Source organism: Cynocephalus volans, chromosome 12 (genome assembly GCF_027409185.1).
Source record: "Cynocephalus volans isolate mCynVol1 chromosome 12, mCynVol1.pri, whole genome shotgun sequence".
NCBI classification, from domain to species: Eukaryota; Metazoa; Chordata; class Mammalia; order Dermoptera; family Cynocephalidae; genus Cynocephalus; species Cynocephalus volans.
Window position 1 is genome coordinate 33,270,869 of NC_084471.1, and position 26,329 is coordinate 33,297,197.

At 39.9% G+C, this 26,329-nt stretch overlaps 2 protein-coding genes across 4 annotated transcripts in view; both read left to right on the plus strand.

The window, feature by feature from the left end:
- The first annotated feature begins 821 nt into the window (after positions 1-821).
- Positions 822-26,329, plus strand: part of POC1B (POC1 centriolar protein B) — an 84,555-nt gene continuing 59,047 nt past the window's right edge. For 2 of the 3 annotated variants that reach the window (XM_063074923.1, XM_063074924.1), the window contains exons 1-3: positions 889-940; positions 1,573-1,657; positions 21,853-22,024. In XM_063074923.1, coding sequence (XP_062930993.1) covers positions 926-940; positions 1,573-1,657; positions 21,853-22,024 — 272 coding nt within the window. In that variant the 5' untranslated portion in view covers positions 889-925. Of the gene's footprint in view, positions 941-1,572; positions 1,658-21,852; positions 22,025-26,329 lie in introns of all 3 variants that reach the window. The other variant, XM_063074925.1, reaches the window with a different exon arrangement.
- On the plus strand, positions 1,910-4,245 carry GALNT4 (polypeptide N-acetylgalactosaminyltransferase 4). Its single transcript, XM_063074922.1, has one exon. It carries the CDS (start codon positions 2,119-2,121, stop codon positions 3,865-3,867), a length of 1,749 nt encoding a protein of 582 aa, XP_062930992.1. The 5' UTR covers positions 1,910-2,118; the 3' UTR covers positions 3,868-4,245.

Sequence of the window (26,329 nt, forward strand, 5' to 3'; positions counted from 1 at the left end):
TATTTAAGAATCAAATTTATAATTTCTGAAGGTTGATAACATTTTGTAACTCTATAAAATTGCTAGTGTTGTTGGAGCACAAATGATACTATGTGTAAGAAAGCTTGGGTAGAAATGGTTTTAGTTACTATGTGGTCTAATAACTTAAAACAAAAAACGTGTCTAAGTCTTTCTAAAGACTAAATATACTGCTGTGTAAGTTAATTGCTCTAACGTATACGCAAATGAGATCAGAATAGAAACATACAGCAGAAAAACAGGAAGTGTATGCAAAACGTATTCATTCAGTCGCTCATTCATTCATCACGTGTATCCAGCATTTATGTATATATCACGCACGGTATTGTGTGGAAAACAGTGATTAAACAAATTCAAATCTGTCCTCCAGGGATTTCATTCTTTTGAATATACAAGTATCAATAACCAGTAAGCTGTCCCTCTTCACGTCAAAGCTCTCTCCTTCGTCATCCAGAATTGTAGGGGGACCCAGCTTGAAACTCGCAGGCGCTGTCTCTTTAACACGTAATAGAACTCTGATTGCATCGATCACAGGCTCACAACCCCCTCCCATCAATCAGTCTCATTCCTGTCCCAGTTACTACCCACCTTCCCGGCATCACACCGCGGGGAACCCGAGTGTTAGCAAACGTTGGCTTCGGTGTGTCCTCGCACTTGACCCCGGGGCGTACCCCTTCCCGCTGGCAGAGGCCCGCTCTTTCCGGCGCCGGCGAAGTCTCGGGACTCGGCTGGCCAAGCCTGGAGCGCGGGGTTTGACTGGGCCGCCGTTGTTGTAGTGACCGTGAGGCGCTGCCGCTCTGGTTAGACGGTTCCGGGCGCCGCACGGTCCCCCCTCCTAGCCCGTCCCCTTTCCTCCCCTCCCCCGGTTCCCCCCACCGGCAGGAGCCCGGCGCCGACCGCTCCCCCCATGGCCTCCGCCCCGGTAAGGACGGGCTGGGGGGAGTCCTCCCCAGAGTCGGTCCCGCGGGCTGTGGGGCCAGGTCGGGGCTCGGCCCGCACCTTGAGGGAGATGAAGGCAGGTGTCCGCAGTTGGGTCCCGAGCCGCCCGCCCCTTGCCCCGGGGCGTCCGCGTCTCACTGTCTGCGACCAGAGCAGCGGGAGCTTCACCCCGCGTCCCGGAGCTCCGGACGCAGCCCGGGTGGCCCCAGGGCCCGCAGAATTCTCTGAGGGTTTCCGTGGAGCCCCTGCGTCAGAATCAACTGGGAGGTTTTTAAAAAGTACCAGAGCCAGGGCGCCGCCTCGCACCTACCGGCTCCAGGCGAGCAGGCGGGGCCCGGAAAGCCGCCGGGTGGTCTGGGCCCTGAGATGCGCTCCGCTCTGGCAAGCGCGAATGGAGGATTCTGCCGGCTCTGCGCGGGGAGCCGGCGCCCCGCGTCTCCCCGTAGGGGTTCCGGGCCCTGTGCCTGTGCCGCTGCCCGGCACTCTTGCCCCGCAAGCCCACCGCCTACGTGGCCGTTCCCGGGCCGGACCCCGGCGGAAGGGCAGCGTTGACCCCCGACCCCCAGAATTCGAGGTCTGCGCCTGCCTTCAAAACTTGACAACTTTCCTTCCCAGGAGGACCCGGTTCTGGAGCGTTATTTTAAAGGCCACAAAGCTGCGATCACCTCCGTAGACTTCAGCCCTAACGGCAAACAACTGGGTAAGTTTTATTCTCCTCTTTTCCCTGCGTAATGAGACAGAAGCTCAACTGGACGGAAACGTTTCCTCCTGTCCAGGCTGGGCCCGCGGGAGAACGACTGAGGACCTGTGTGGGGCCTGGGCCTGGCAGAAAACTTTCACCAACTAACCACCAGGAGGAGTGAGTGGGAAGGGGAGGGGTTTGTCTTCGGCCCGGGGCGGGTGGGGTGTTGGCTGGAGAGTTCATGAAAAGTTGTGAGACGAGCAGGAGGAAGTGGGGAGAGAGGACTGGGACTGTGCCGGAGGCCGTGGACCGAGACGTCTCAGGTGACCCCTGGGAAGGCCGGGAGGTTAGAAAGGAGCCGAGCGCCTGCACGAAAAGAGGGACCTGCTGGGAAGTCCCCCCCCCCCCCACCTGAGCCGGGAACTCAAGCTGCGTGTTCCCCTGCGTTGTGGCTGGGTGGCCGCGTCCGCGCGCTAACCATGAGGATCCGGATGGCCGTGAGGAAGACCTGGGTAGGAAAGAGCTGCCTCCTGCTGGCGCTTTTAGCAGTGGCCTATGTCCTTGTGGAGTTCTCGGTCTCCACTTTCCATGCCTCCCCAGGAGCCGGCCATACCAGGGAGCGGGTCTCAAGACGGCTCTCAGACCTGGAGAAAAATGCAGAGGATTTGTCTCGACCACTTTATGAGAAGCCCCCTGCAGATTCCCATGCACTTGGGGAGTGGGGGAAAGCCAGCAAACTCCAGCTCAACGAGGGTGAACGGAAGCAGCAAGAAGAACTCATTGAGAGATATGCCATCAATATTTACCTTAGTGACAGGATTTCTCTGCACCGCCACATAGAGGATAAAAGAATGTATGAGTGTAAATCCAAGAAATTCAACTATAGGAGACTTCCCACCACCTCTGTTATCATTGCTTTCTATAATGAAGCCTGGTCGACTTTACTGCGCACCATTCACAGTGTTTTAGAAACTTCTCCTGCAGTCCTCTTGAAGGAGATCATCTTGGTGGATGACTTGAGTGACAGAGTTTATTTGAAGACACAACTTGAAACTTATATCAGCAATCTTGATAGAGTCCGCTTGATTAGAACCAATAAGCGTGAGGGGCTGGTTAGGGCCCGCCTGATTGGGGCCACTTTTGCCACTGGTGATGTCCTCACCTTCTTGGATTGTCACTGTGAGTGTAATTCTGGTTGGCTGGAACCACTTTTGGAAAGGATCAGTAGAGATGAAACAGCAATTGTTTGTCCTGTTATAGATACCATTGATTGGAATACTTTTGAATTCTATATGCAGACAGGGGAGCCCATGATTGGTGGATTTGACTGGCGTTTAACATTCCAGTGGCATTCTGTCCCCAAACATGAAAGGGACAGGCGGGAATCGAGAATTGACCCCATCAGATCACCCACCATGGCTGGAGGATTGTTTGCTGTCAGCAAGAAATATTTTCAGTACCTTGGAACATATGATACTGGAATGGAAGTGTGGGGAGGTGAAAATCTCGAGTTGTCTTTTAGGGTGTGGCAGTGTGGTGGTAAATTGGAGATCCACCCATGTTCCCATGTGGGCCATGTATTCCCCATGCGGGCACCGTATGCTCGCCCCAATTTCCTACAGAATACTGCTCGGGCAGCAGAAGTGTGGATGGATGAGTACAAAGAGCATTTCTACAATCGAAACCCTCCAGCAAGGAAAGAAGTGTACGGTGATATTTCTGAAAGAAAATTACTACGAGAACGGCTGAGATGCAAGAATTTCGACTGGTATTTGAAAAATGTGTTTTCCAATTTACATGTTCCGGAGGATAGGCCAGGCTGGCATGGGGCTATTCGCAGTATGGGGATCTCTTCTGAATGTTTAGATTATAATTCTCCTGACAACAACCCCACAGGTGCTAACCTTTCACTGTTTGGATGCCATGGTCAAGGAGGCAATCAATTCTTTGAATATACTTCAAACAAAGAAATAAGGTTTAATTCTGTGACGGAGTTATGTGCGGAGGTTCCTGAGCAAAAAAATTATGTAGGAATGCAAAATTGTCCTAAAGATGGGCTCCCTGTTCCAGTAAACATAATTTGGCATTTTAAAGAAGATGGAACCATTTTCCATCCACACTCAGGACTATGTCTTAGTGCTTATCGGACACCCGAGGGCCGACCTAATGTTCAAATGAGAACTTGTGATGCTCTAGATAAAAATCAAATCTGGAGGTTTGAGAAATAGTAGAGTACAACAGCACTTTCACCATAAGCTGACAATAGCTTCAGTAAAAGTCAAAGAGCCTCAGAGAAGATTGTATTTTATCAGAAGTCACCCAACGGTCATCTGTGAGAGCACGCTGAAGCTGTGGTTCATTTTGGTATATTACACTGAAACTGGGTGCACAGAGTGCTACTGTTTAATATTTCAAAGTGCCTTATGGGTTGTTTTATTTAAAAGCTTTGTCAATATGGTCTCTTACTTCTTTTTAAAGAAGTTGACTGAATTGAGATACAAGACATTTAAGTGCCAGACTTAATATTAAAGAATGTGAAAGTCCAAGCAAAATGAGGTATGATTTGTGTTGATGGGTAAGTTTACTGCACATCCTGTTTTTTTAAACAAAACTCATAAATGTGCAGTTTGACCTATTGCTATTTTGATTACATAGAATTTGAACTTTTTTTATCCAGCTCGTTAAATTTTAGGTTTTATTTATTTTTCAATCTAATTTTCCTTCACTCGAATAGAAATCAAAGAAAGTTGATCTTGGGGAGAGAGGCCTAGTTTTGATATATGTGTCACTGGAAGAGGGCATTAGTTTGAATTTGAGTTTGGAGATCTTTTCGACATACAGACTTCTCAAAAAACTATACCCATGGCTTAGTGACATGGGGAGATATTTACATTCCACACTTTATAAACTTGAACTATTGGACTTAACTGACTTATATATTGATACCTCACATTGCTCTGTTTTTGTAAGCTGTCCTCTCTGTGAACTTGTTTGTGTGCATAGGGCATTTTCTCATTGCACTTCCTTAAGTTATGAATGTACTAGAAAGGGACCCATTCAGAATACTGTGCCTCCCTTTGTTAGTGCTTAATCATTTAAAGTAAACACAATTGAGGCCTCTCTGAAGTTTAACCCAACTGTGTTTATTGAAATGTGTGAGACTGAAAGTGGGCCAGGTTCTACAAAGGCTGTGGAACTCTTCTACAAGCTCTTGCTGATCAGGAAATTTAAGGCTTTATCTTAAGAATGGAAGGAAGAAAAAGACTGCCTCAGCAATTGTGAATGCTGCCTTCTAGCTGGTTTTCAACACCCTGAGCACCCATCTTGGCCCTTAGGCAGCTTTGAGTAAGTGGGTGAATGAATGACTGAATGAGTGAATGGCTCAGCCAAGGAATGTAACTTTGCTCAAGTCACTTGATGTGTTTGCTCCTCAGTTTCCTCATCTGTAAAATGTGGATGCTGGATTAGATCTTGAAGATCCTTCCAGTTTAGAAATTTTGATTGTACGTTATACCCTTCTCAGATTCAGTCACTGTGCAATCGTAGCACTTTTTATCTCTTCATTTTTAACATAGAAAATGTTGTTGAGCAGCTGAGCAATGTTCAGTCCAGTTGTGAAGCTGCAGAAAGAGAAATAGTTTAAAAATTAAGTGAGCTGAGCTCACCTGAAGTTGTTTATGTCTATGGGTGGAAAGTTGTTTAGTCACTGTTTGTAATCATTTTATTTTGACAATTGTTGAACCAATTTTGTTTTAAAAACTTTTTGACTCTAAAAGTAATCTTTTGACTAAGAATATAAATATTTTCCAAACTAAATTATTTGAGAAGTAAACATACTTTTTTTAAAAAAGTATTTTTTCTGGTCTCATACCAATGTTATATTCTGAAATCAAAGGCTGAATTTAGAGTTAAATCTCATTAGTTCACTTGGGTGTAGATTTATGAAAAATGCATATTCCAGAAAGAATTAATCCACCTTATTTATAAGTAAAGTTGTTTTCAGTATTTACTTGTGACTGGGAGAGGACGAACTTTGCAAAATCTGAACTTATAAAATTATTTAGAATAACCATTTAAAAAAATAAAATTGCTATGTAATCTTGAATATTTTGTTTCTCTTTTGCCTCTTAAAATGAAAATGTCTTAATAGTTTCTGTAAGTTATCCAGCAACCTTAATGTTTATCAAAGAATCATCCAGATTCCATGTGCAGTGTGTTTGGCCCTGGGTTTAGTTTAGGAAGGATTTATAATAATGCCCTGAATTTTTCAAAAGAGATCCTCCTAAACCCACCCTCTCCCCTTGCTCAGTCGGCTTTAAAAAATTTTTTTCTATTTTTTACTTTTCTCTTTTTATTTATTTTTTGTTGTTCTTGTTAGCCCCCTATCATGTGGGAGAACTAAAATTAAAATATTCTGGAAGAACTTACTGGAATTATTTTTATTTTAGTATACTGATACTCCTGTCAAAAGGGAAAAGAGGCCTTTAGAAGTAGAATACTTAAATTATTTATTTACATTTGCCCTGAATTGCTGGGTGTGACCCAGCAATCTTTTTTGGAAGACATTTTAGGCTGGAACTTTATTTATATCAATAATTCAGAATAGTTAGGCTGTTTATTCTTCACAATATGTACATAACAGAAAAGCAAGACTTTCACATATACACTTTTCATATACAGGCATGTTCCAATTAAATTCCCAAAACACATTGTAATGATACATACTAAATGTATTTTGATTCTGTAATTCTAATTTATTGGTACCAAAGCTGTCTTTTGCTGTAGGCAATTAAGAGTTGACCTTTTAGGTTAATTTATGTGCTTAATAACAGTTTTAGGAAAATATTTGGTGGGCAAGGAGATTCAGCTTTAAATGTTCACTATGTCATTTAGTGTCCAGTTCTGTGAATACATGGACTTTCTAATAGGGATTTTTAGCAGCCATTGTTTTTTAAATGATAGTCTAATCATTGGAAGGACCTCTATAACTCCAAATAATTTGTGTGTAAAAAAAAATTTGATTACTCACCCAGTAGTAGGCTCCTGCCTATTCATTATATGTTGGCAAATCACACTTTTCTAGGTTGGAGACGAATTATTTTTAAGTTGTGTAGTCTTAGTTGGTTTAGAATCTTGATTTGAATTAATAAAATATTAGTTTTGACTTGTTTGTCCTTTTGAATTGCTGTTTTGATAGTTTTTTTTTAAATGAGCACAAAGAACGTTGAAGTTCAGTAATCTCTTTTGAGCAATGATTTTTTTGCGTGTGATGAGTGGTTCCCATCTTTTTCTCCTTTTGTTAATGGTGTTTGCACTGTTGATTGAGACATATAAAATAAAATGTGTGCCTGGTTATTTTTGAAAATGGATTCTGATAATTTTGACTGTGGGATCACTGCTCCTGTGTACACATTTATGATGGTAACAGAGGTAAGTTAAGCTTGTAGTTCTTTTACTTATTTGAAAATGCAGACAGTACAATAAAAAAGTCAAGGTGCCCACATTATTTTAGAACTCGTAACTAACCAGTAAGTATTCTGACGTGGTGTTAGCACTATTATTGCATTAACAACTCATGAACAAACTGGAAATGGTCAGGGATCTTTGGGACCTATTGTGGCCACTATAAAAGGAAGCAAGAGGGCACCAGGGCTCATTAGCACCAATGTCAGAACCCTGGGCTTTTGGAACAAAATGTCTGTCCTATAAACCACATAACCTCACACTTTCCCTGTCCATAGTTCAATTCCCTCCCGCCAGTAGCATCCCTCTTCCTCTTCAGTGATTCTTGACTAACACACTGCACCCCTGCCTCTCCCTGGCCAAAAACACTACCTGAGAATGGCTATACTAAGGACTCTGCTTTATCATCTGATGTCTTATAGCCACATTTAGAATATATACAGACAAGCTAAATATGTTTTCATTGATCTCTTGTTTTTTATACTCTTAAAAGTTACTGTAAATATGCATGCTCTAACCTTGCTCTCTTACTGACTCTTGCAACCCTATGCAAATCACTTCATCTCTCTCTTTAAGTTTCATGAATGTAAAAACAAAGATTGGTAAATCCATAGGAACTGTACATTAGTGATTGCCAGAACTGGGACAGGGAGGAATAGAGAATGATTACTAGTGGAGATGGGGTTTCTTGGGGGCGGTGATGAGAGCATTCTGGAATTAGTGACAGTGGTTGCACAACTTTGGGCAAAATACTGAATTGTATGCTTAAAAAGGGTGAAGTTTTTGGTGTGTGAATTATATCCAAATTTTTTTAAAAACTTAGGGAAAAAAAGCTGGAGAATTTCAGGTGTCCCAGAAAAGATTTCTCTTTTCTGTGTGTCTCTGTGCATACTAGATTTTAGAACAGGCTGGCAGGATTTATTATCCTTAATACTTGAGTCATTTTGTTATTTTCAGAATTAAGAAAGTTAGATATATATGTGAATCTTCCAGTTTAGTATTAGGTGGCACATGGAAATCAGTTTGTGTTGGAGTTTTTCCTAAAATTTTAGAGAAACTTCAGTCATTCCTTTGGATAAGAGGTAGAGATTACTGTAAAAGGTAAAATGAGTTCCTGAGTTGTATAGTTGTACACAACAGAACTGAAGACTAGAGAAGTCCTTCTAAGTTGCCAACAATTGGGTACTATTTTTCCTTTTGTGCCAAGCTTTTATCACTGTCCTAGGCTGGGCTGGGAGAGATATCTTCTGCAGGCCAGTGGTGTCCTTGGTTGTCTGGTCACCATTCTAACCCATTTATTTGCACTTATCAAATCCTGTTCAAAAGAGGAAGGGGAAATACTCCTTTATTAGTACTCCTTTATTTAATGCCACTGCGTGCCAGACGCTGTCCTATCCTCTGAGTATATGTACAGATGGGAGCAAAACAGATGTGCTTCATAAGATGGTATAAAGAGTTCACAGTCTGGTGGTGGAGACAAATACTACCAAGCAAACATACAAATCCATGTGTAAGTCAAATCCATGTGTAAGGAAAATAGTCAAATATTGTGAAGGAAAGGAACAGGATGTTTGAGGAATGATAACAGTGAGACATACTTAAATTTATGGGGTCAAGGAATATTTCTCTGCTGAAGTCAGATTTAACTGAAGCCCTGAAGGAGGAGTTAGCTAGGTAAAGGTTAGAGAATAACATAGGCAAAGACCTAGGGTTGGAAAGAGCATGTCCTAGATCAAGGAAGTAAAAGAATGCCATAATGGGTAGAGCCTGGTAGACTAAGAAAGGGAGGGAAAGGTGAAGTTGTAGGGGGAGGCAGAGGCAGGTTGGGCAGAGCCTTGGAAGGTACGATGGGTTAAGTGGTGGCCCTGCATAAGATGCGCACATGTCCTAATCCCTGGAACCTGTAATATGGCTTATTTGGAAAAAAGGTCTTTGTAGATGTAATTAAGGATCTGTAGATGAGATCACCCTGAATTAACTGTGTGGGCCCCTAAATCCATTGATGAGTGTCCTTATAAGAGGAAGCCATGTGAAGCCAGAGGCAGAGATTGGAGTGATGCAGCCACAAGCCAAGGAGCTGCCTAGAGGCACCAGAAGCTGGAAGAGGGAAGAAATAGGATCTCCTACAGAGCCTTTGGAGGGAGTGTGGCCCTGCCAACACCTTGATCTCGGACTTCTGCTTCCAGAACTGTGAGAGAATAAACTTCCGTTGTTTTATGCCTCCAAGTTTGTGTTAATTTGTTATGGCAGCCACAGGAAATTAAGTTTTTAGAATTTTGTTCTGAGAGTTGTGGAAATTGTTCAAGGGTTTTCAGTAAGGGAATGACATGATCTGATATATATATTAAAAAGGTCACTCTGGCTACTATGTGGAGATTGTACTATGTATGGAAACATTTAGGAGCTACTATAGTAATACTAGCAGGAGATAATGGTGGTTCAAACTAGAATGGTGATCTTCAAACTAGAGTGGTGGTCTGGGTAAGAGAGAAATTTGGGAGTTATTAGCATATTGATGGTATTTAAAGTCATGAGAATGGTTGAAATCACCTGGGAAGACTATAGAACAATGAGAGCAAATGGCCCGTGTCTGAGTCCTGAAGATCTCCAACCTTTTAGATCAGAAGAGAAGATAGCAAAAGAATCTGAGAAGGAATAGTCAGAAAGATAGGAGGGCAAGTTGTTACAGTGGGGGTATCATGAAAGCCAAGATCTGGAGTGGAATAGAAATGTTGGAGAGAGCAGAAGATGTTAAGTAGTCATTAGAGAGATTGGGGGAGGGCACTAATAGAGAATTATGCACTACTTTGCAGTGTAGAAGGCCCATGTGAAATTAGTGATCATGAATTTCTAGTGTTTCTGGAGGGGTGTCCAGCAATTCTCACTGGCACAGATGTAGTCTCAGAAAAGGCAGAATGATTGGGATTTTGCCAGGGGAATTTGAAGGAAGGAGGGAGAGCCAAGGGATTGAATGTATGTGTAAGGGGGAGGAGAGAGATGAAGACTGTGAGGAGAGAGTCTCGGTGGGGAACAGAGGTCAATGGATTGGAGTTCTGGATGAGGTGGAAGCTGCTGAGCAAGTGAGCAATAAGGAAAACACGTTTCCATGGTGGGTTTCAATTAGTGATTTGGGAAGTGTTCAGGTTCCGCAGATGGCAAGACCCAGAGTGTGACCATAGAATGGTTTGCTGAGGAGGCATGGAAGAAAATGTCTTTGAAGCAGCTCTGTTTTCCCCCCATTCTGAAATGTTTTTCACCACCTCATTCTTCACTTGTCTGGCTCCTGGCCCTTCACTCCTCCACTTAAAATGCCACTTATCACTCTATCTAAATTAAGTATCCCACTCCCACACAAAATTCTTCTCATGACTTCCTGCTTTATCTTTCATGTCTCTTAGCACAATTTAAAATGATATATTTGCCTGCTCATGTGTGATATATTTGTCTGCTTCTCCGCTTGAATTTAAGCTCCCCATTTAGAGATTTTCTCTATTTTGTTACTTAGGACAACTGCCCTTCCCGCACTATTCGCCCTTCCCGCACTATTCTCTACCTGTCGTAGGGGTCAGATTCTGTTAAATAAACCGATAATGCTAGGAGCTGGAATGGAGAGAAAGACTATGACCTGAAGTAGGTGAAGTGTGAAAGAGCAAATGATTGCCACGTGAAAGAGTTTCAGGGAACTTGGTGTCCCCAAGCAGGTTTAAGTAGTTAAGGAGGAGCTATATAGATAGATGTAGATATTAAAACTATGAGTTCTGTTCTAACACCACAGAGTATACTCTTGCCCTTCCACTTTCCATATTTGTAACTCTCTTCTCCCATAGCAAGATACTTGGCTCCCGTTATGCCCAGTATATTTTTGCTCAAGCCCAGAATATACAAACAGTAGTTTCTAAATCACTAACCCACACCACTGCAAAAAACAATCCCACTAACTAGGGTTTTCAGATTTAGTTTTGTTCTGGGAAGCAATTAAATTATCAGTGTCTCCTTTTTGGTCTTATCATGCTTGGTTTTATTCTTTGTTACGGTGAGTCTACTTCAGTTTTGAACTTAGTCCTAAGGTATGCCCTTTATTTTAGGTGTGGTCCTGATTCCTAAAGCACGGACTTTCTGGTGTCTTAGCTCAATGCCTGGGGTGCTCAGAGAGATTTCCCTGCTTTGTCAGAGTGAGAGATCTAGCGACACTCAGTCCAGCAGTAAGTGATCCCTGCTAGGTCGCACGTGCTGCTCCACCCTTGGCCAAGGAACTACGAAGACCTTAACCCAACTCCTGTGACCACCTATTCCGCTCAATCACTTCTTCTCGGGAGTCCTGCCACACAAATTTTGTCCCTAGCAGTCACAGCCCAGAACTCTGATGGCTCCTCAGCTCACTCTGCTTCAACTCTACCTCTCTGCTTGCTGTGTAGTAGGAAAAATGTTCTCAGGAAGAAAGCCAAGGCGATTGTGGGTCTCACCTTGTGTGTTCCCCTTCTTGCAAGGATCACAGTTTTATAATGTCTGTAGTTCAATGCCTAAAAACATTTGCCTCATATATTTTGTTTGTTTAATCTTAAGTATGGCCCTCTTGGAGAGAGATTGACAACCCAACAGAAAAGAGTATGGCTCTGGAATCAGACTCCAAACCAGGCTCAACCATGCTCTGTGGCTTATTAGCAATGTAGTTTTGGGAAAGTTACTGAACTTTCAGTTTCTTTATCCATAAAAGGGTCTGACAACATTTCACAGTCTATCGTTTTCTCTCATCCTCTCCCCTCATCATCTCCGAACCCATCCTGTGAAACTCAAGAGCCCACACTTTCCAAAAGGCTATTGAGAAAAAATTCACCATGTTTCCCATTCTGTTTCCTCCAGTCATGACTAGAAGTTTAAACCTAATCATTGTGCAAACTCTTACTCCCATAATGCTCTGGATAGCCCCTTGGCTGACCCTGATACCCATGCCTTCTCTTCTTCCCAACAGCTACCACTGGACCAGAGGAACATCTACAGATGATCTCTCTTATGTCCACATCCTCCTCTCTGAAAGAATAAAACCAAGCATGACAAGACCGAAAAGGAGACACTGATAAATTAATTGCTTCTCAGAACAAAACTGAATCTGAAAACCCTAGTTAGTGGGATTATTTTTTGCACTGGTGTGGGTTAGTGATTTAGAAACTACTGTTTGTATATTCTAGGCTTGAGCAAAAATATATTGAGCATAATGGGAGCCAAGTATCTTGCTATGGGAGGAGAGAGTTACAAATATGGAAAGTGGAAGGGCCAGAGTATACTCTGTGGTGTTAGATTAGAATTCATGGTTTTAATATCTACATCTATCTACATGTCTACATATACATAGATTTAACTTTCTATTTATAACTAATTTCTTAAGTTCTGCCTGCTGAGATTTCTGTTTATATCTTATTTCTTAGCTCTGTTCATTGACATACTGGTAGAAATGAGCAAACATAGTGCTGAGATCTTGATTTCTAAAATACTGTTCTCCACCAACAGGAATCAGAACTTCTAGGGGTGAAAAGGCCAATTCCAGGGTGAGGGCAAGAGAAGTACATCTTAGATGTATGTTTTTTCCATGAAGCTCTGATTCCTTTTAGTGGAGAATGGTGTTTAGAAACCAAGATCTTGGCGCTATTTTTGTACTGTGTTTCTAGAAAGTCAGGTAGTGCTCGAAGAATAATGGACACACATCAGAAGGACACAGAAGTCAGCTTTAAGGAGTTCACACTAGTCAAATCTGGAACAATTTGAGTCAAAATAATAATACTTATCAATTTTAACACACTGAATAATCTACGTGTCCACACTGATATAAATAAGTGAATGAATAAATAGATAAATGGAGGAAAAGGAATGATTCTTCTTACAATAATAAATACATTAACAAATATTAGTTCACTAATTAAATAACTAATTAAACATTAAGTAGTAAGTTATAGAAAGAATGTTAGGTTGGAAAATTATCAAAGGATGCTAAAATTAGTGTGTAACAGTTCGATGAAAAAGAGGATGTTTATATAGTCTTAAAGTATCTCCCCACAAATTACTTATTAATTAGAGAGGGGAAAAATACTAACTTCACATGGCAGAGATCACCTAAACTAAGAGGTCAAAGTTAATATAATGAATATTAGGACAAATATTAGGACAAAATATGTGTACCCTAATGTGATGCACTGATAAGGGCACAACATAACTTCTGTGATATTTCTGTCAAAAATGTATAACCTGAATCTAATTGTGAGGAAACATCAGAAAAAAATTAAGGAACGTGCTACCAAGATAACAGGCTTGCAGTCTTTGAGAATATCAAGGTCAATAAAGGCAAAGAACAACATAGGAACTCTTCCTAGTTTTTAGGAGACTACAGATACATGGCAATTAATGCAATGCATATACTGGTTTATATCATGGACTGGGGAAAATAGCTATAATTGGCAAAATCTTTGTATGAACTACAGATAAAATAATAATATATGTTAACTAGCATTTAATTTCCTGACTTTGTTAATTGTACTGTGGTTTATGTAAGTGAATATCCTTAGGAAATACACACTGAAGTATTTAATAGTAAGGAGACATTATGTTTCTAGCTTTGTTTCAAATGTTTAAGAAAATATGCATAATGAAGGTATGTATGTAGAGAGAAAATGATAAAGCAAATGGACAAATTTTAAACAATGGCAAAGTCTAGGGTAGAGAATGTATGGGAGTTTCTTACACTGCCTTGTGATTTTCCTTTAGGCTTGAAATTATCTAAATAAAACTTGCCCAAAAATTGGGAGAGGGGAGAATAAGGCAACTCTATGTATTCATAAAATGTGATCTCCAATATCTATTATACTAAGTGGCCTGAGGGAGGGGAGGATAGATAGGCAAATGCAAAGTAGCAGGTATAGTATACTATCATTTGTATAAAAAGCACATGAAAATAGGCACACATATTTGTATAAGCACATAGGAGAATTTCCAAGAAAATGGTAATGTTGGTTGCCTCTAGGAAAGGGAACCAGGTGACCAAGAACTGGCAAGAGATTTTATTAAATACCCTTTGTAATAATATTGGAATTCTGTTTCAGGTACTTGTATTACCAACTGAAAAGATAAATAGGATAATTTAATGAGACACCAAAACTGCAGGCAGTACCATTTCTTTTCAGAAAATAGTATTCCTGACAGATCAAAACTCTAAGTAATTTGGTTAAGTCAAGAAGTGAGAGAGCTTGGGTTGACTAAAGAAAGTTATCGCTACTTAATGTACACAAAAGCTCTTGGCCTTTTGGACATTAGGGAGAGCAAACATGCTTTCCATTAGTGTGCTTTTCATTGTTAACTCCAGAGACAAAGCACTGGCCTATGAGTGAGCTTTGTTCTTTTTCATGTCCTAACAAGCATTTCTTGAAACAGTAGATTATTCTTATCGAATACGCGTTTAAATAAGTTTTTTTTAAATTAAATTTGCTAGTTAAACTTTTAACTTCCTCCTTTTGACATTTAATCTCAAAATAAGCCAGTCAGATGATGAATAGTACAAGCTTTGACATTTTAAATTATGTGGTAATGTTTATATAGGGTGTGGTTCAATGGAAATGTAAGGAAGCCAATTCCAAGTTGACACAGTACAACGTTGACATCAGTAATCAAATACCTTTTATTATCATGGTATTAGGGTTTGGTGGGAGAATCCTTTAAGAAAGAAGGTTAAGGAAGTATGGAGGAAAATTCAGTGTTGGTTTTCATAGTTTTCAATAAGAATTCATTCATGTATTTTTTTAAATAAATTATTAGTCTTTTTTTGGTTCCCTGAAATTTAGAAGAAAATAAAGAGTGTACCCTGAACTACTCTGCTGTGATTGGGACATCTCTGCTTCTGGAGTTTCATAATTAGTAGGCTTCTGAAATGGCACATCACCCTAAGTTAGGCTGTCCCTGTCCTTTAAACCATTTGTTCATCCTGCTTTCTCAGTTACTTCGCTTTAGCAGGCTTCATGCTGATATATAGCAAGTGTTGCCTTAATGTGAGTATGTAGCCATTAACTCTAAATGTATAATTTTTTGAGCCCCCACTGTGTACAATTCACAGTTCTAGATATTCTGGTGGAGAATGTGGAGAAAAACCTGAGAAGTCTACTCTGGTTAGGATGCTCTTTTTCTCTTCTACTGACAAAATTCGTGAAGGCTCCAACCCTGTGTCACCTTCTTGATTAAGCTTCACATTCTTACCCCCCTCCCCCACCCCCAATTAATTGTTGCTGCACCATAATCCTGTAATACTGTTTCTTTCTGGCCCTTATATGAAGTACTAGGGACCCTGTAAACCTTAAATGAGTTAATGAATGAGTTTTATACATTAACTCTTTCCACTGCCTCTTTCCCGTTTTCTCCTTAACCCATGTCATTCTGGCTTTGATCCCACCACATCACACATCACTGAAACAATTTTTATTGCCAAACCAACATTTGATCCTCAGGCCCAGGGCGAGCATTGTGAGCATACTACCTGTACAGATGCAAAGTGCCCCACACTTAGTGAATGCTCTGCTGTCACTGTCTTGAAATTCTTAATAATTTTTCTGTGAGGGCCCCACATCTACATTTTTGCACTGGGCCCTGGAAATTATGTAGTGCGTCCTGATCAGGCCTGATCTTACACAGTCTCTTGAAAGCATTCGACACAGTTTGTCACCCTTTGGAATACTTCTTGTTTTCCTGGACACTGCAGTTTCCTTGCCCCTGCAGTTTCCTTGCCCCCTCCTACTTCATTTATGGCTCCTTCCTTTGTTTTTCCTTATTTGAAGGTTAAGTGCCTTCCCCCTCTTCTATTTCTGTACTCCCTTCCTAAGTGACTCCGTCCAGTTTACAATCTCTAATACTTTCTCTAGTCTACTGCTAACAGCAAAAACATCCAAAAAACCTTCAACAATAATAGCTATGTCTGAGTGTTATCTATGTGATAGGCATGGAGTACAAGTATCATTTCATACTTTCGACACCTCATTTTGTAGGTGAAGTGTCCCAGGCACAGAGAGGTTGAGTAACTTGTCCAAGAGCACATAGCAGTACATGACAGTCTGTATTTGAACCCAAGGAGTCTAATTCTATAGCTTACTCTTTTAACAACCATATTGTACAGTCATAACCTCTCCCTGGGTTCCAAGTGGGTATATCCATCTCCCTACTTGACATTTTTATTTGTATGTCTATCTCAAATTTACTGTGTGCAAAACAGAACTCTTGATTTCCACCCCATCCTATTTCACTCCGAACCTCCTTCTCTTCTGATCTTTCCCATCTCATTAAATGGCACTAAGATTCACCTGGGTGCCCAGGCCAAAAGCCTGGCACCTTTGCTTCTCTTTTTCTCTCCCTCACATCTACTCCATTAGCAAGCCTCATAGGCTCTTCCTTTATTACATATCTTGATTTTGACTATTTCTCTGACTTCCTCCACCTCCGGCCTAGTCCAGATCACTGAATTCTCCTGACTGGATGATTGCAATAGCTCCTAATTGATTTCCTTCTTCAGTTCTGTCTCCTTGCCCCTGGTATATTCTTCACATAACAGCTAGAGTGATGTTTTTTGTTTTTTGTTTTCTAAATCTTTTATTGAAATATAGATATGTACCAAAAATTGCATAAATCATAATTTTACAACTTAATGAATTTTTACAATGTAACATTCCTATTTAATGAACACCCAGAGCAAGAAACATAACATTACCAGTACCTCCAAAAGTCCCCCTGTGCTTGCTGCCAGTCACTGTCCTCCCTTCTGCCATCCAAATAATATCCCTGCTTACTTCTAACAACATAGATTAGTTTTGCTGCTTCTTAAACTTCATATACATGAATTTAATTACACAGTAGGTATATAGCATGAATGTATCACAACTGATATATCTCTTTCACTTTGATGGGTAATTGGGTTTCTAGTTTGGTCTATTTTGAATAGTACTGCCACAAACGTTATCGTTGATGTCTTTTACTGAACATACATAAGAATTTCTGTTGGGTAAATATATAGGAGTAGAATTGTTGAGTCAAATGGTAAGTGTATTTTCAGCTTCAGTAGATATTTCAAAACAGATGTCCAAAGTGGCTACAACCACCAGCATTCCATGAGAGTTCCAGTTGTTCCACATCCTCACCAAGATTTGGTGTTATTTACTTTTTCATGGTAGCCATTCTGGTGAGTGCGTAGTAATATCTCATCGTGCTTTTAATTTGCATTTTCCTGATAACTAATGGAATTGAGCGCCTTTTTGTTTATTGGCCATATGGATATCCTCTTTTATAAAGTGCCTGTTTAAGCCCTTTCCCTATTTTCCTATTGGGCATTGTCCTGTCTTTTTTCTTTTTCTATTGAAACATAATTGATTGTACATGTCTGTGGTATACAGCATTGAATATCAATACCTGTGTGCAATATATGATGCTCAAATCAGGATAATTAGTATATTCAACATTACACAATGTAATCATATTTCGTGGCCCTTTACCAATTTCTCACTAACCTCTCCTCTCCCTCCCCCTTTTCCACCTCTGATGGCCTCAGTTCTGTTCTGTCCTTTTGAAAGTTCAATAAATTATTGTGACCATTGTATCTTTCTTTCTTTATTTTTTAGCTCTCACTATGAGTGAGAACATGCTGTGTTTCTCTTTCTATGCCTGGTTTACTTCATTTAAAATAATTTTCTCTAAGTTCCTCCATGTTGCTGTGAATGACAAAATCTCATTCTTTTTATGGCATGGCAGTACTCCATTGGCAATTTTTTCCTTTTGATATTCTGAATATGTCATCCCATTTTCTTCTGGCCTGTAGAGTTTCTTTTGAGAAGTCTGCAGTTAGTCTGATGAGGACTGCCTTATAGGTAACTTGATGTTTTCCTCTTGCTGTTTTAAGATTCTCCCTGTCTTTGAGCTTTTCCAGTTTGACTATAATGTGTCTCAGAGATCTTCTTGGATTGAATCTGTTTGGGGATCTTTGAGCCTCCTGGACTGGAAGGTCCATGTTTCTCTCTATACCTGAAAAGTTTTCCATTATTATTTCATTGAATACGTTTTCATGCATTTTCCTTTCTCCTTCCCTTCTGGAGAACCCATTATTTGGATGTTTATGCACTGAAAGTTGTCTGCTTGCTCTCTTAGATTTTCTTCATTTTTTAAAAAATTCTTTTTTCCTTTTTTTTTTTTTTCTTTTGTCCTCCTGGGTTATTTCAAAAAGACCTTCCTCAAAATCAGATATTGTTTCTTCTCCTTGCTCTAACTTGTTGCTTAAGTTCTTGGTTGTGTTTTTTATTTAGTTGAATGAATCCATCAGTTCCAGGAGTTTTGCTATATTTTTTTTAAATGTATAAATCTTTTTATAAATTTCTTCCTTCATATCCTGGGTACTTTTTCTCATTTCATTGTGTTTTCTGAGTCTTCTTGTATCTCATTGAGTTTCCTTTAGATTGTTGCTTGGAATTCCTTTTCAGTCATTTTGAGGGTTCCCTGCTATATGGGGTCTGGCACTTAAGAATTAGTATATTCCTTTGGTGGTGTCATATATTCTTGTTTTTATTATTTTTAGTTTTTGTATTTCTAGTATCTTTACATTGATGTTTGGTCATCTGGTAGAGCAGTTGCTTCTTCTATAACTCTGGAGTGGGCTTTGAGAAGAGAGACGTCCTCTTTTTTCTCCAGACTCTGGTAGTGACTCTCCTTGTGTCAGTGTAGTCAAGTGGTTAGTGGACCACCTGCATGGTGGCCATGGCTTATGCTGTGGCAGTGAGCTGCCCTTGTGCCAGCAGTGGCTGTGCTGATTACTGTGGTGGCCCACCCATGCAGAATTGGCATTTGTGGCAGTGGTGGTAATAACTGTGGTTCCCAGGTGCACTCCTGCTTTCTGTCAGGTGGGGGGCTATCTGTGGCTCCTGCTCTGTGCCTTTTTCTTATTGAATTTAGATTCTGTATATGCATACTTCGCTTTGTGTTGGATATATATATTGTAAACATCTCCCACTCTGTGGTTTGCTTTTTCACTTGGTTAGTGGTGTCTTTCAATGAAAAAGAATCTTAATTTTAGTATAATACAAATTATCATTCTTTTCCTTTATGGTTAGTAACTTTCATGTCCTGTTTAGGCAATTTTTACCTACTCCAAGGTCATGAAGATATTCTGTGTTCTCTTTCAAAAGCTTATTGTTTTACCTATCTCATTTAGAACTGCAATCCATATGGAATTAATTTTTGTATGTAATATAAAGTATAGGAGTCCAGATTTATTTTTTTCCTTATGAATATTCATTTGACCCAACATAATTTTTGAAAAGGCCATCCCTTCCTCCCTGTCAGAGTGACAGTTTTCTTAAACCAGATCATGAGATTGTCCCTGCTCAAAATCCTACAGTGGTTTCCCATTGCACTTAGAATAAACTGCACACATCTCACCATGCCTTCTTATCTGTCATCTGCCTCCTTTGTGGCTTCCCTCCTGTCATTTTCTTTCTTCACCTCTCCTCTCTACTGTGGACACACTGGCCTCCTTGTCACTCCTCGGTCTTCCAAGTGTGTTATTGTCTCAGGCTTTTGCACATGGGGTTCCTTCCACCTGGAGTGCTCTTTCTCCACATCTTGGCCTGGATCGCTCCTCATTTCACTCAGCTCTTTGCTCAGATGTCCTTTCCTAAGAAGGGACCACCTAATCACCTCATCTAAGATTAATGAGTAAATAATATACAAAGTCCTCTGTATCCATAGGAGACTATTAATGATGTCTCCCCTACTATAGTGTAATTCTTAGAGGGAAGGAATGTGTCTTATTTGCTTTTGTATATCTTGTTTTCAACATAATGCATAGAACTGAAATAGGGTTCTAAGTATAATGCATATGATAATTCATTGTTTTCCCTGTTTTGTCTGCATTAGCCCACATAATTCAGACCCTAATATAAATATTTAATAATCTGGATAAGGTTTGGTGATCAACTTTTTGTACTTCTTTTTAATAGGTGCGGTATGCAGCATTGTGGCTTAAAACTTATAAACTCATTTTAACTGTTTTGCATAAAAATAATGCATAGGCAAAATACAAATGAATTTTATACATTGGCTAAACAACTTGGAAAGTGTCATTGACTTTGTATAACCAGGTACTATTTCTCCTGTACAGTGATACTAATCGTATTCCAAGTGTATAAAGTTGCATTTTTTCTAAGCATTTCATAAGTCTACAATCTAGACTTAGTGATTCTCATTGACCTGGTTCCTATTATTGGGAATATCCTGGGGGTATATGCATATAATAAAATTTGTGTTTTTAGGTAAGCTACCTACCTTTTATTTGTTTATTTGTTCATTCTTTGTCAGGGCATTTATTTCTACCATTGATTGCATTTGTTTTCCTTCTCTTAAAGCCTTAAGCTAATGTCTGACACATATGATTCTTTAATTAACATCAAATGTCATAAAATTGCAGAACAGAAAGAGACTTTTAAAGTAATCTTATCCAGCTGTAACACCATTACAGGATCAATAGTCAAAATTAGAATACTGTTGGTAATTTAAAGTATTGTACTATGATAAATTTCCTGAAGTGGGTAACCATGCTATGGGTATGTAAGAAAGAAAAACACACTGAAGTATTTAGGAATAAAGGTGCCATGATTTATATAACTCACTCCCAAATGGTTCAGGAAAAAAAATTTGTGTGTGTCTGTGTATATGTGCATATGTGTGTTACTGTACAGAGAGAGAGGAGCACAGAACAAATTATAAACCAAATGGGGCAAAATATTAACACGTTGATTTGGGTAAAGGGCATATTCATGTTATTTGTACTATTCTTATAACTCTTCTTTAAGTGTGAAATTATTTCCATATAAACAGTTTAAAAAATCATCTCATCCAGCCCTATCAGCAAAGACATTCAGTCCTCCAGACACACAGGTTAAGTAACTTTCTCAATAACCCAGAGAGCTAGAGACAGGACTGACTCTTAGACCGTATATTCTCTGTGTATTAGTCAGATTTCTGTTGCTTATGGAATACCTTAAACTGGGTAACTTATGAAGAAATGATATTTATTTCTTACAGTTTTAGAGGCTGGGAAGTCCAAGTTCCAGGGAACACATCTAGTGAGGGCCTTCTTCTTGATGGGGCTCTGTACAGAGTCTCATAGTGATGCAGGATATCACATGGTGAGGATGGCAAGAGCTAGAAAGAGCTAATCTTTTCTCTTGCCTTCCTTATGAGGCTATCCCAATCACTCATGACCACCCTTTAAACTGTCAACCCACTGCTCCATGAATGGATCAATCCATTCATGAGGGCACAATCCTTGCAATTCAGTCAATCACCTCTTAAAGGCCCCACCTTTGACCACCATCTTATGGGTTAAGTTCCAATATGAGCTTGGGGAGACATTCAAATCACAGCACTCTGTTACACTGTGCTGACTTCTTCTAGTCAATAGTTATTGAACTCTAATCAAATACAGGGGCCAGTAATCCTGCTGTGTGGTTATAAAGGACACAGTCAAGTTTGTATACTAGTGATGTAGTTTTGAGTATCTTTAAAAATATTTTTGCTATTACCTGGTCAGCCTTACAGCCTCCAGCCTCTCTATCATCTGGATGCCTATTATTAGACATGCTACCCACATTAATGAGACATTTTACATTAACATTTTACAGAAAAGCCACAAATGCCTATGTTTGCATTTTAACAAAGAGTGGTTTTGTTCTTCTGTTTCTTGATAGCTACTGCTTCTTGGGATACCTTTCTCATGCTATGGAATTTCAAGCCACAAGCTAGAGCTTACAGATATGTGGGTCACAAGGATGTTGTAACCAGCGTGCAGTTTTCTCCACATGGAAACTTACTGGCATCTGCCTCACGAGACAGAACCGTTAGACTCTGGATTCCTGATAAGTAAGAGAATCAAAGAAATACCTGATATGCTTTGAATTTGGAAATGTGAAAGAAACCTGGAACCTGGCTGCTTCTAATGCACTCTGGGGAATGCCTACATCCCCCGATTACCTACGTAACTATACTTAGCCTGAGTATAAGTTGTACTGCTCTGTTGTAAAGTCAAACTGTTTCATATAAATTTTTCTTCATTTTTAACTCATAATTATGTCCTGTTTTTGACAACCGTTTCTAATCATGCATATATGCTTAATATATCTTAAGTTGGGGGGGTTATCAGTCTCTTTGTAAATCTTATATAAGTTTTAGATTGTTTCCTCAGAAAGATACACATCCGCATGTATAACCAAAAGTTTACCATTTATTAACCTCCTAATGCCCATTCATGCATCTTTTTGGGGCCCTTGGATCCCTATCGAAAAATCTTGTGCCAGAACTATTCTTTGGTTCATATCACTCATTATTGGACTCCAGGATTTTCTTGTTAAAGAAAATTTCTGGCAGAAGTTATAACAAATCTCTCTATAAGAGACTTTTCAAACCCTAGTTGATAGTCCATCTATTTTAAGAAATTATTGAGCCATGATTTTTTTTTAAATGTTTTTAATTTTTTACGTATGTAAGTTTTCAAACATACATGGAAGTAGAATGAATAGCATGACTCCCCCACCCCTGTATATCCATCAACCTGCTTTAACAGTTATCAGTACTCTGCCAATCTTGTTTCCCCCCTCCCTATCCTCCCTACCTTCCCCCCAGAGTATTTTTAGAACAAATCCCATACACAATACCATTTCCCCCCATAAATACTTCAGAGGATAAGAATTTGAGCATTTTCTTTGACTCTATTGTGTCATGATTTGATTTGCAGCATGTGACTGAGCAGTCCTGGGCACTCCCAAATGAAAGAAAGCTTACGGGGCATCCACTGCCAATGGGTACTTTTTTCTGCAACCACACACAGGAAACTCCATGCTGAGAAATCTGAATATTATTCTGATGGGAGTAAATACAGTTGAAGAGAAGTGAAATGTTATAATGATAATGTAGATGGCAATGTAGAAAAGAATTATAAGGAGAAAGAGACTGGTTTTGGGTCCAAGAAGAGAAGTGTGTTCCGAAATCCTTAACTTTGGTAATTTGAGAATAGTTTTTTTTGCTATCTTTGACACAGCACAGCTTCAGTCTCTTATTACTAATTCAAGGAAATCTCAGTGAATAAACTGTGTAATGGTAGAGGAGCTAAAAGCGTAATGAATCATTAATTTGTCATAGCTAATCTAAGTGTATTGATTAAGCTTGTATACATGGCTCTAGTTTCTCTTTTTAAATCATGTCACAGTGGGGCCAGGGCAATGGTGGGTCATGGCAAGGAAGCTGATGTATCATTTATCTATTGCTACATAACAATCCACCAGACTTAGTAGCTTAATACAAAAACTATCATTTCTGACAATTTTGTGTGTTGTTTAGATGGTTCTTCTGCCCCATTTGGTGTTGGCTGTGATTACTCATGCAGCTTCATTAAACTGGCATCTGGGCTGGACAGGTCCAACACCTCACTCACATGCCTGGGAGTAGGTGCTGGCTATTGGTCGGGTTGACTTGGTTCTCCATGTGCTCTGTCTCTAGCACTATAACCTGGAATTTCTTACAGCACAATGGCTGGGTTCCAGTAGAGTAAAAGAAAAAGTTGCTAGACCTCTTAAGGGCTAGGCCTAAAACTTGCACAGTGTCACTTCTGCCACATTCTGTTGTTGGTCAAAGGAAGTCACACCACTAGCCCAGATTCAAAGGGAGGAGAAATAAAAAGATTTCACATCCTGTGGAGAGGAGCAATATGCGTGTACAGGAATGAGAGAAATGTTGGTAGCCACATTTGCAGATAGACACCACAGCCAATGACTGGAAGGCTAAGAAAGAATAGGTAGGAGCAGGTAGGGGAGCAGGTCTGGCCTGGAGTTCATCACAGTGGGCAGTCAAGAGAATCTGACTGAACGGGCAGGTAAATATATGTGGGAGGCAGAGAGCCTATATTAAGGCAAAGTGAGGAACTAGAAACCAGTTAAGCACCAGCACCACAAACACAAGGCACTCCTATCTTGGTTTCTTGTATGCTTCCTGTGGAAACAGGATCCAGTGGGTAGGCCAGCCTACAGCTGAGAGCAGGGCCTTTTAGAAAGAAGGCAAGTAGAAAAACCTGCTGGAATGTAGAGCATAGAACTAAAGATCAGGGCAGATTTTGATGATACTGACTGGTTGTCTCTTGGCTTCCTGGTCATGGCAGATGCCAAGTCTTTTCTTTATTGTCTCTAGGACTTATACTTGAGTTCAGGAAAAACTGTACTCCTTATTTCTACTCATAGAAATCTCCCTTGAAACCTCACTGAAATAGTCGCTGAATGTACCCTCCTAATTTTTGTTTAATATTTATTTCAGTTATTCTTGACATAATATCATTTATCGGGTGATGGATATTTATGATAAAGTCACCTTTGCCTTCTATAGGCCACTGGGATGGTTAAGGCCACTTTGCCTTCTACAAGCCAAGCCAGGTAGGAATTAAGAACCTTTAAATATCAATTCTTCCTAGTGGGATTCAACAAAATATATTGAGCTCTTTTTATGTGCCTGACATTGTGCTAGATGCTTGTCTTATAGAGATGGATAAGTCATCATTTCTGTCCTCAAAATCTTACTGCTTAATAGGAAAGAAACAGATCTATTTTTTTTTTTTAAAGTCACTGTATAATGTAGTAAGTAAAATAGTTGTAGCAGGTAGGGAACAATTAAGCCTGCCTGGCTTGGTCAAGGGGTTCTAGGGATGGGGGAAATAGGCCAGCCAGAGAAAGCAATAAGGGCGGAGGCACAGGTGTATGTGAAGCACTATGACTGTTTTGAGTACAAAGTTCGGCACAGTGGCAGGATGCCTTGCCAGAGAGCTTGGGTGTTGTACTTTATATTGGAGGAGAGCCAATGACATGTGGGATTTACATTCTTGGAGTTAACACTTTTAGCAAGGTAATAAGCATAGTATGTAGGTGAATGGAGAGGGATAAAAGATTAGAGCAGGGAGACCAGTTAAGAGGCTTTTACAATAATCTAGGTGAAGGATGTTGAGGATATATCTATCTTAAGGCAAGCGGAGCTGTGATAGAAAGAAGAGGATTCAAAAAATATTTAGAAAGTCAGATCGGTTTGTTGAGTTACTGGATGTGCGAGAAGAGGAAGTAGGAGGAGTCAAGTGTGACTTACATGCTGTGGCTTGGAGATAGGCGGATATTGATCTGACCAACCAAGGTAGCAAATAGAGGATGAGGTATGGATGTATGGGAGGTCAGTGTGAACATTTGAAAATTGGAGGCAGATATATTGTGTCTGAGTAAATTCTGTTGCCTGCCCTATTTCAAGCAGTTATGGCAGTTTTCCCCATAAGGTATCACTGATACAAATATGACTTTCTAGATAGGAAAATTGCTAAGTGTTGGATATAGCATAAGGTGAAATTGCCTTGGGAACTTGGGGACACTGACAAAAAGTAGTATTTCCCAAATATCACCTCGTAACTCTAGCGCTATCCGGCCTGCTTCTAACTATTTTAACAATTTTTCTGCTTCTCCTCAAATGCTTTACATTATATTATCCATCTATTTTCCTCTTATCTTTCCACCCTAGAAAAACCACTTCTGAAATCTCAAGGTGTTAAGAACTGATGTATGTGATTACCACTTATCCTTTGTTTTGCTTATGAGTGTAAATTGTACCTACTGGATGAGCAAGGCCTTACATACACTTTGGAGGTCTCAGTTCTTATTACTGGTGGATGGAAGCATAGGTAGGATTAGGAAAGTCAGGTTACCTAGGGACACTTTGTGTAGAGGCAAATGACATGGAAGACATATCCTCCTTCCCAGCCCAGACTATCAGTCCACACAACTTCCATGTAGCCCCAGTTTGAAAATAGCACTGGAGCTATTGATTTTATCAGTTTTTGCTTTTCTAGGTTGTAACTTCTTTAATCTATATATTGCCATTTCTAGAGGAACAATAGGAACTTAAAATGCAAGGCAGAGATTTATTCAAAATATTATTTTCCTGGCTTCCGATTAAAACAAGAACAGCAAATGGATTTCAGAGTGACGAAAACTAGGGTCTGTCTTGTTAAGTGTCAGTTGTGACTTTGATGAATAAAACCAGTATGAAACAGTATTGATGAAGAGTACAGTACAACATAGCCTTTTCACACTTTTGTTAGGTTTTGCAAGAGTTTCAAAGTCTGTCTACTGATTAAATATTGATTATAAT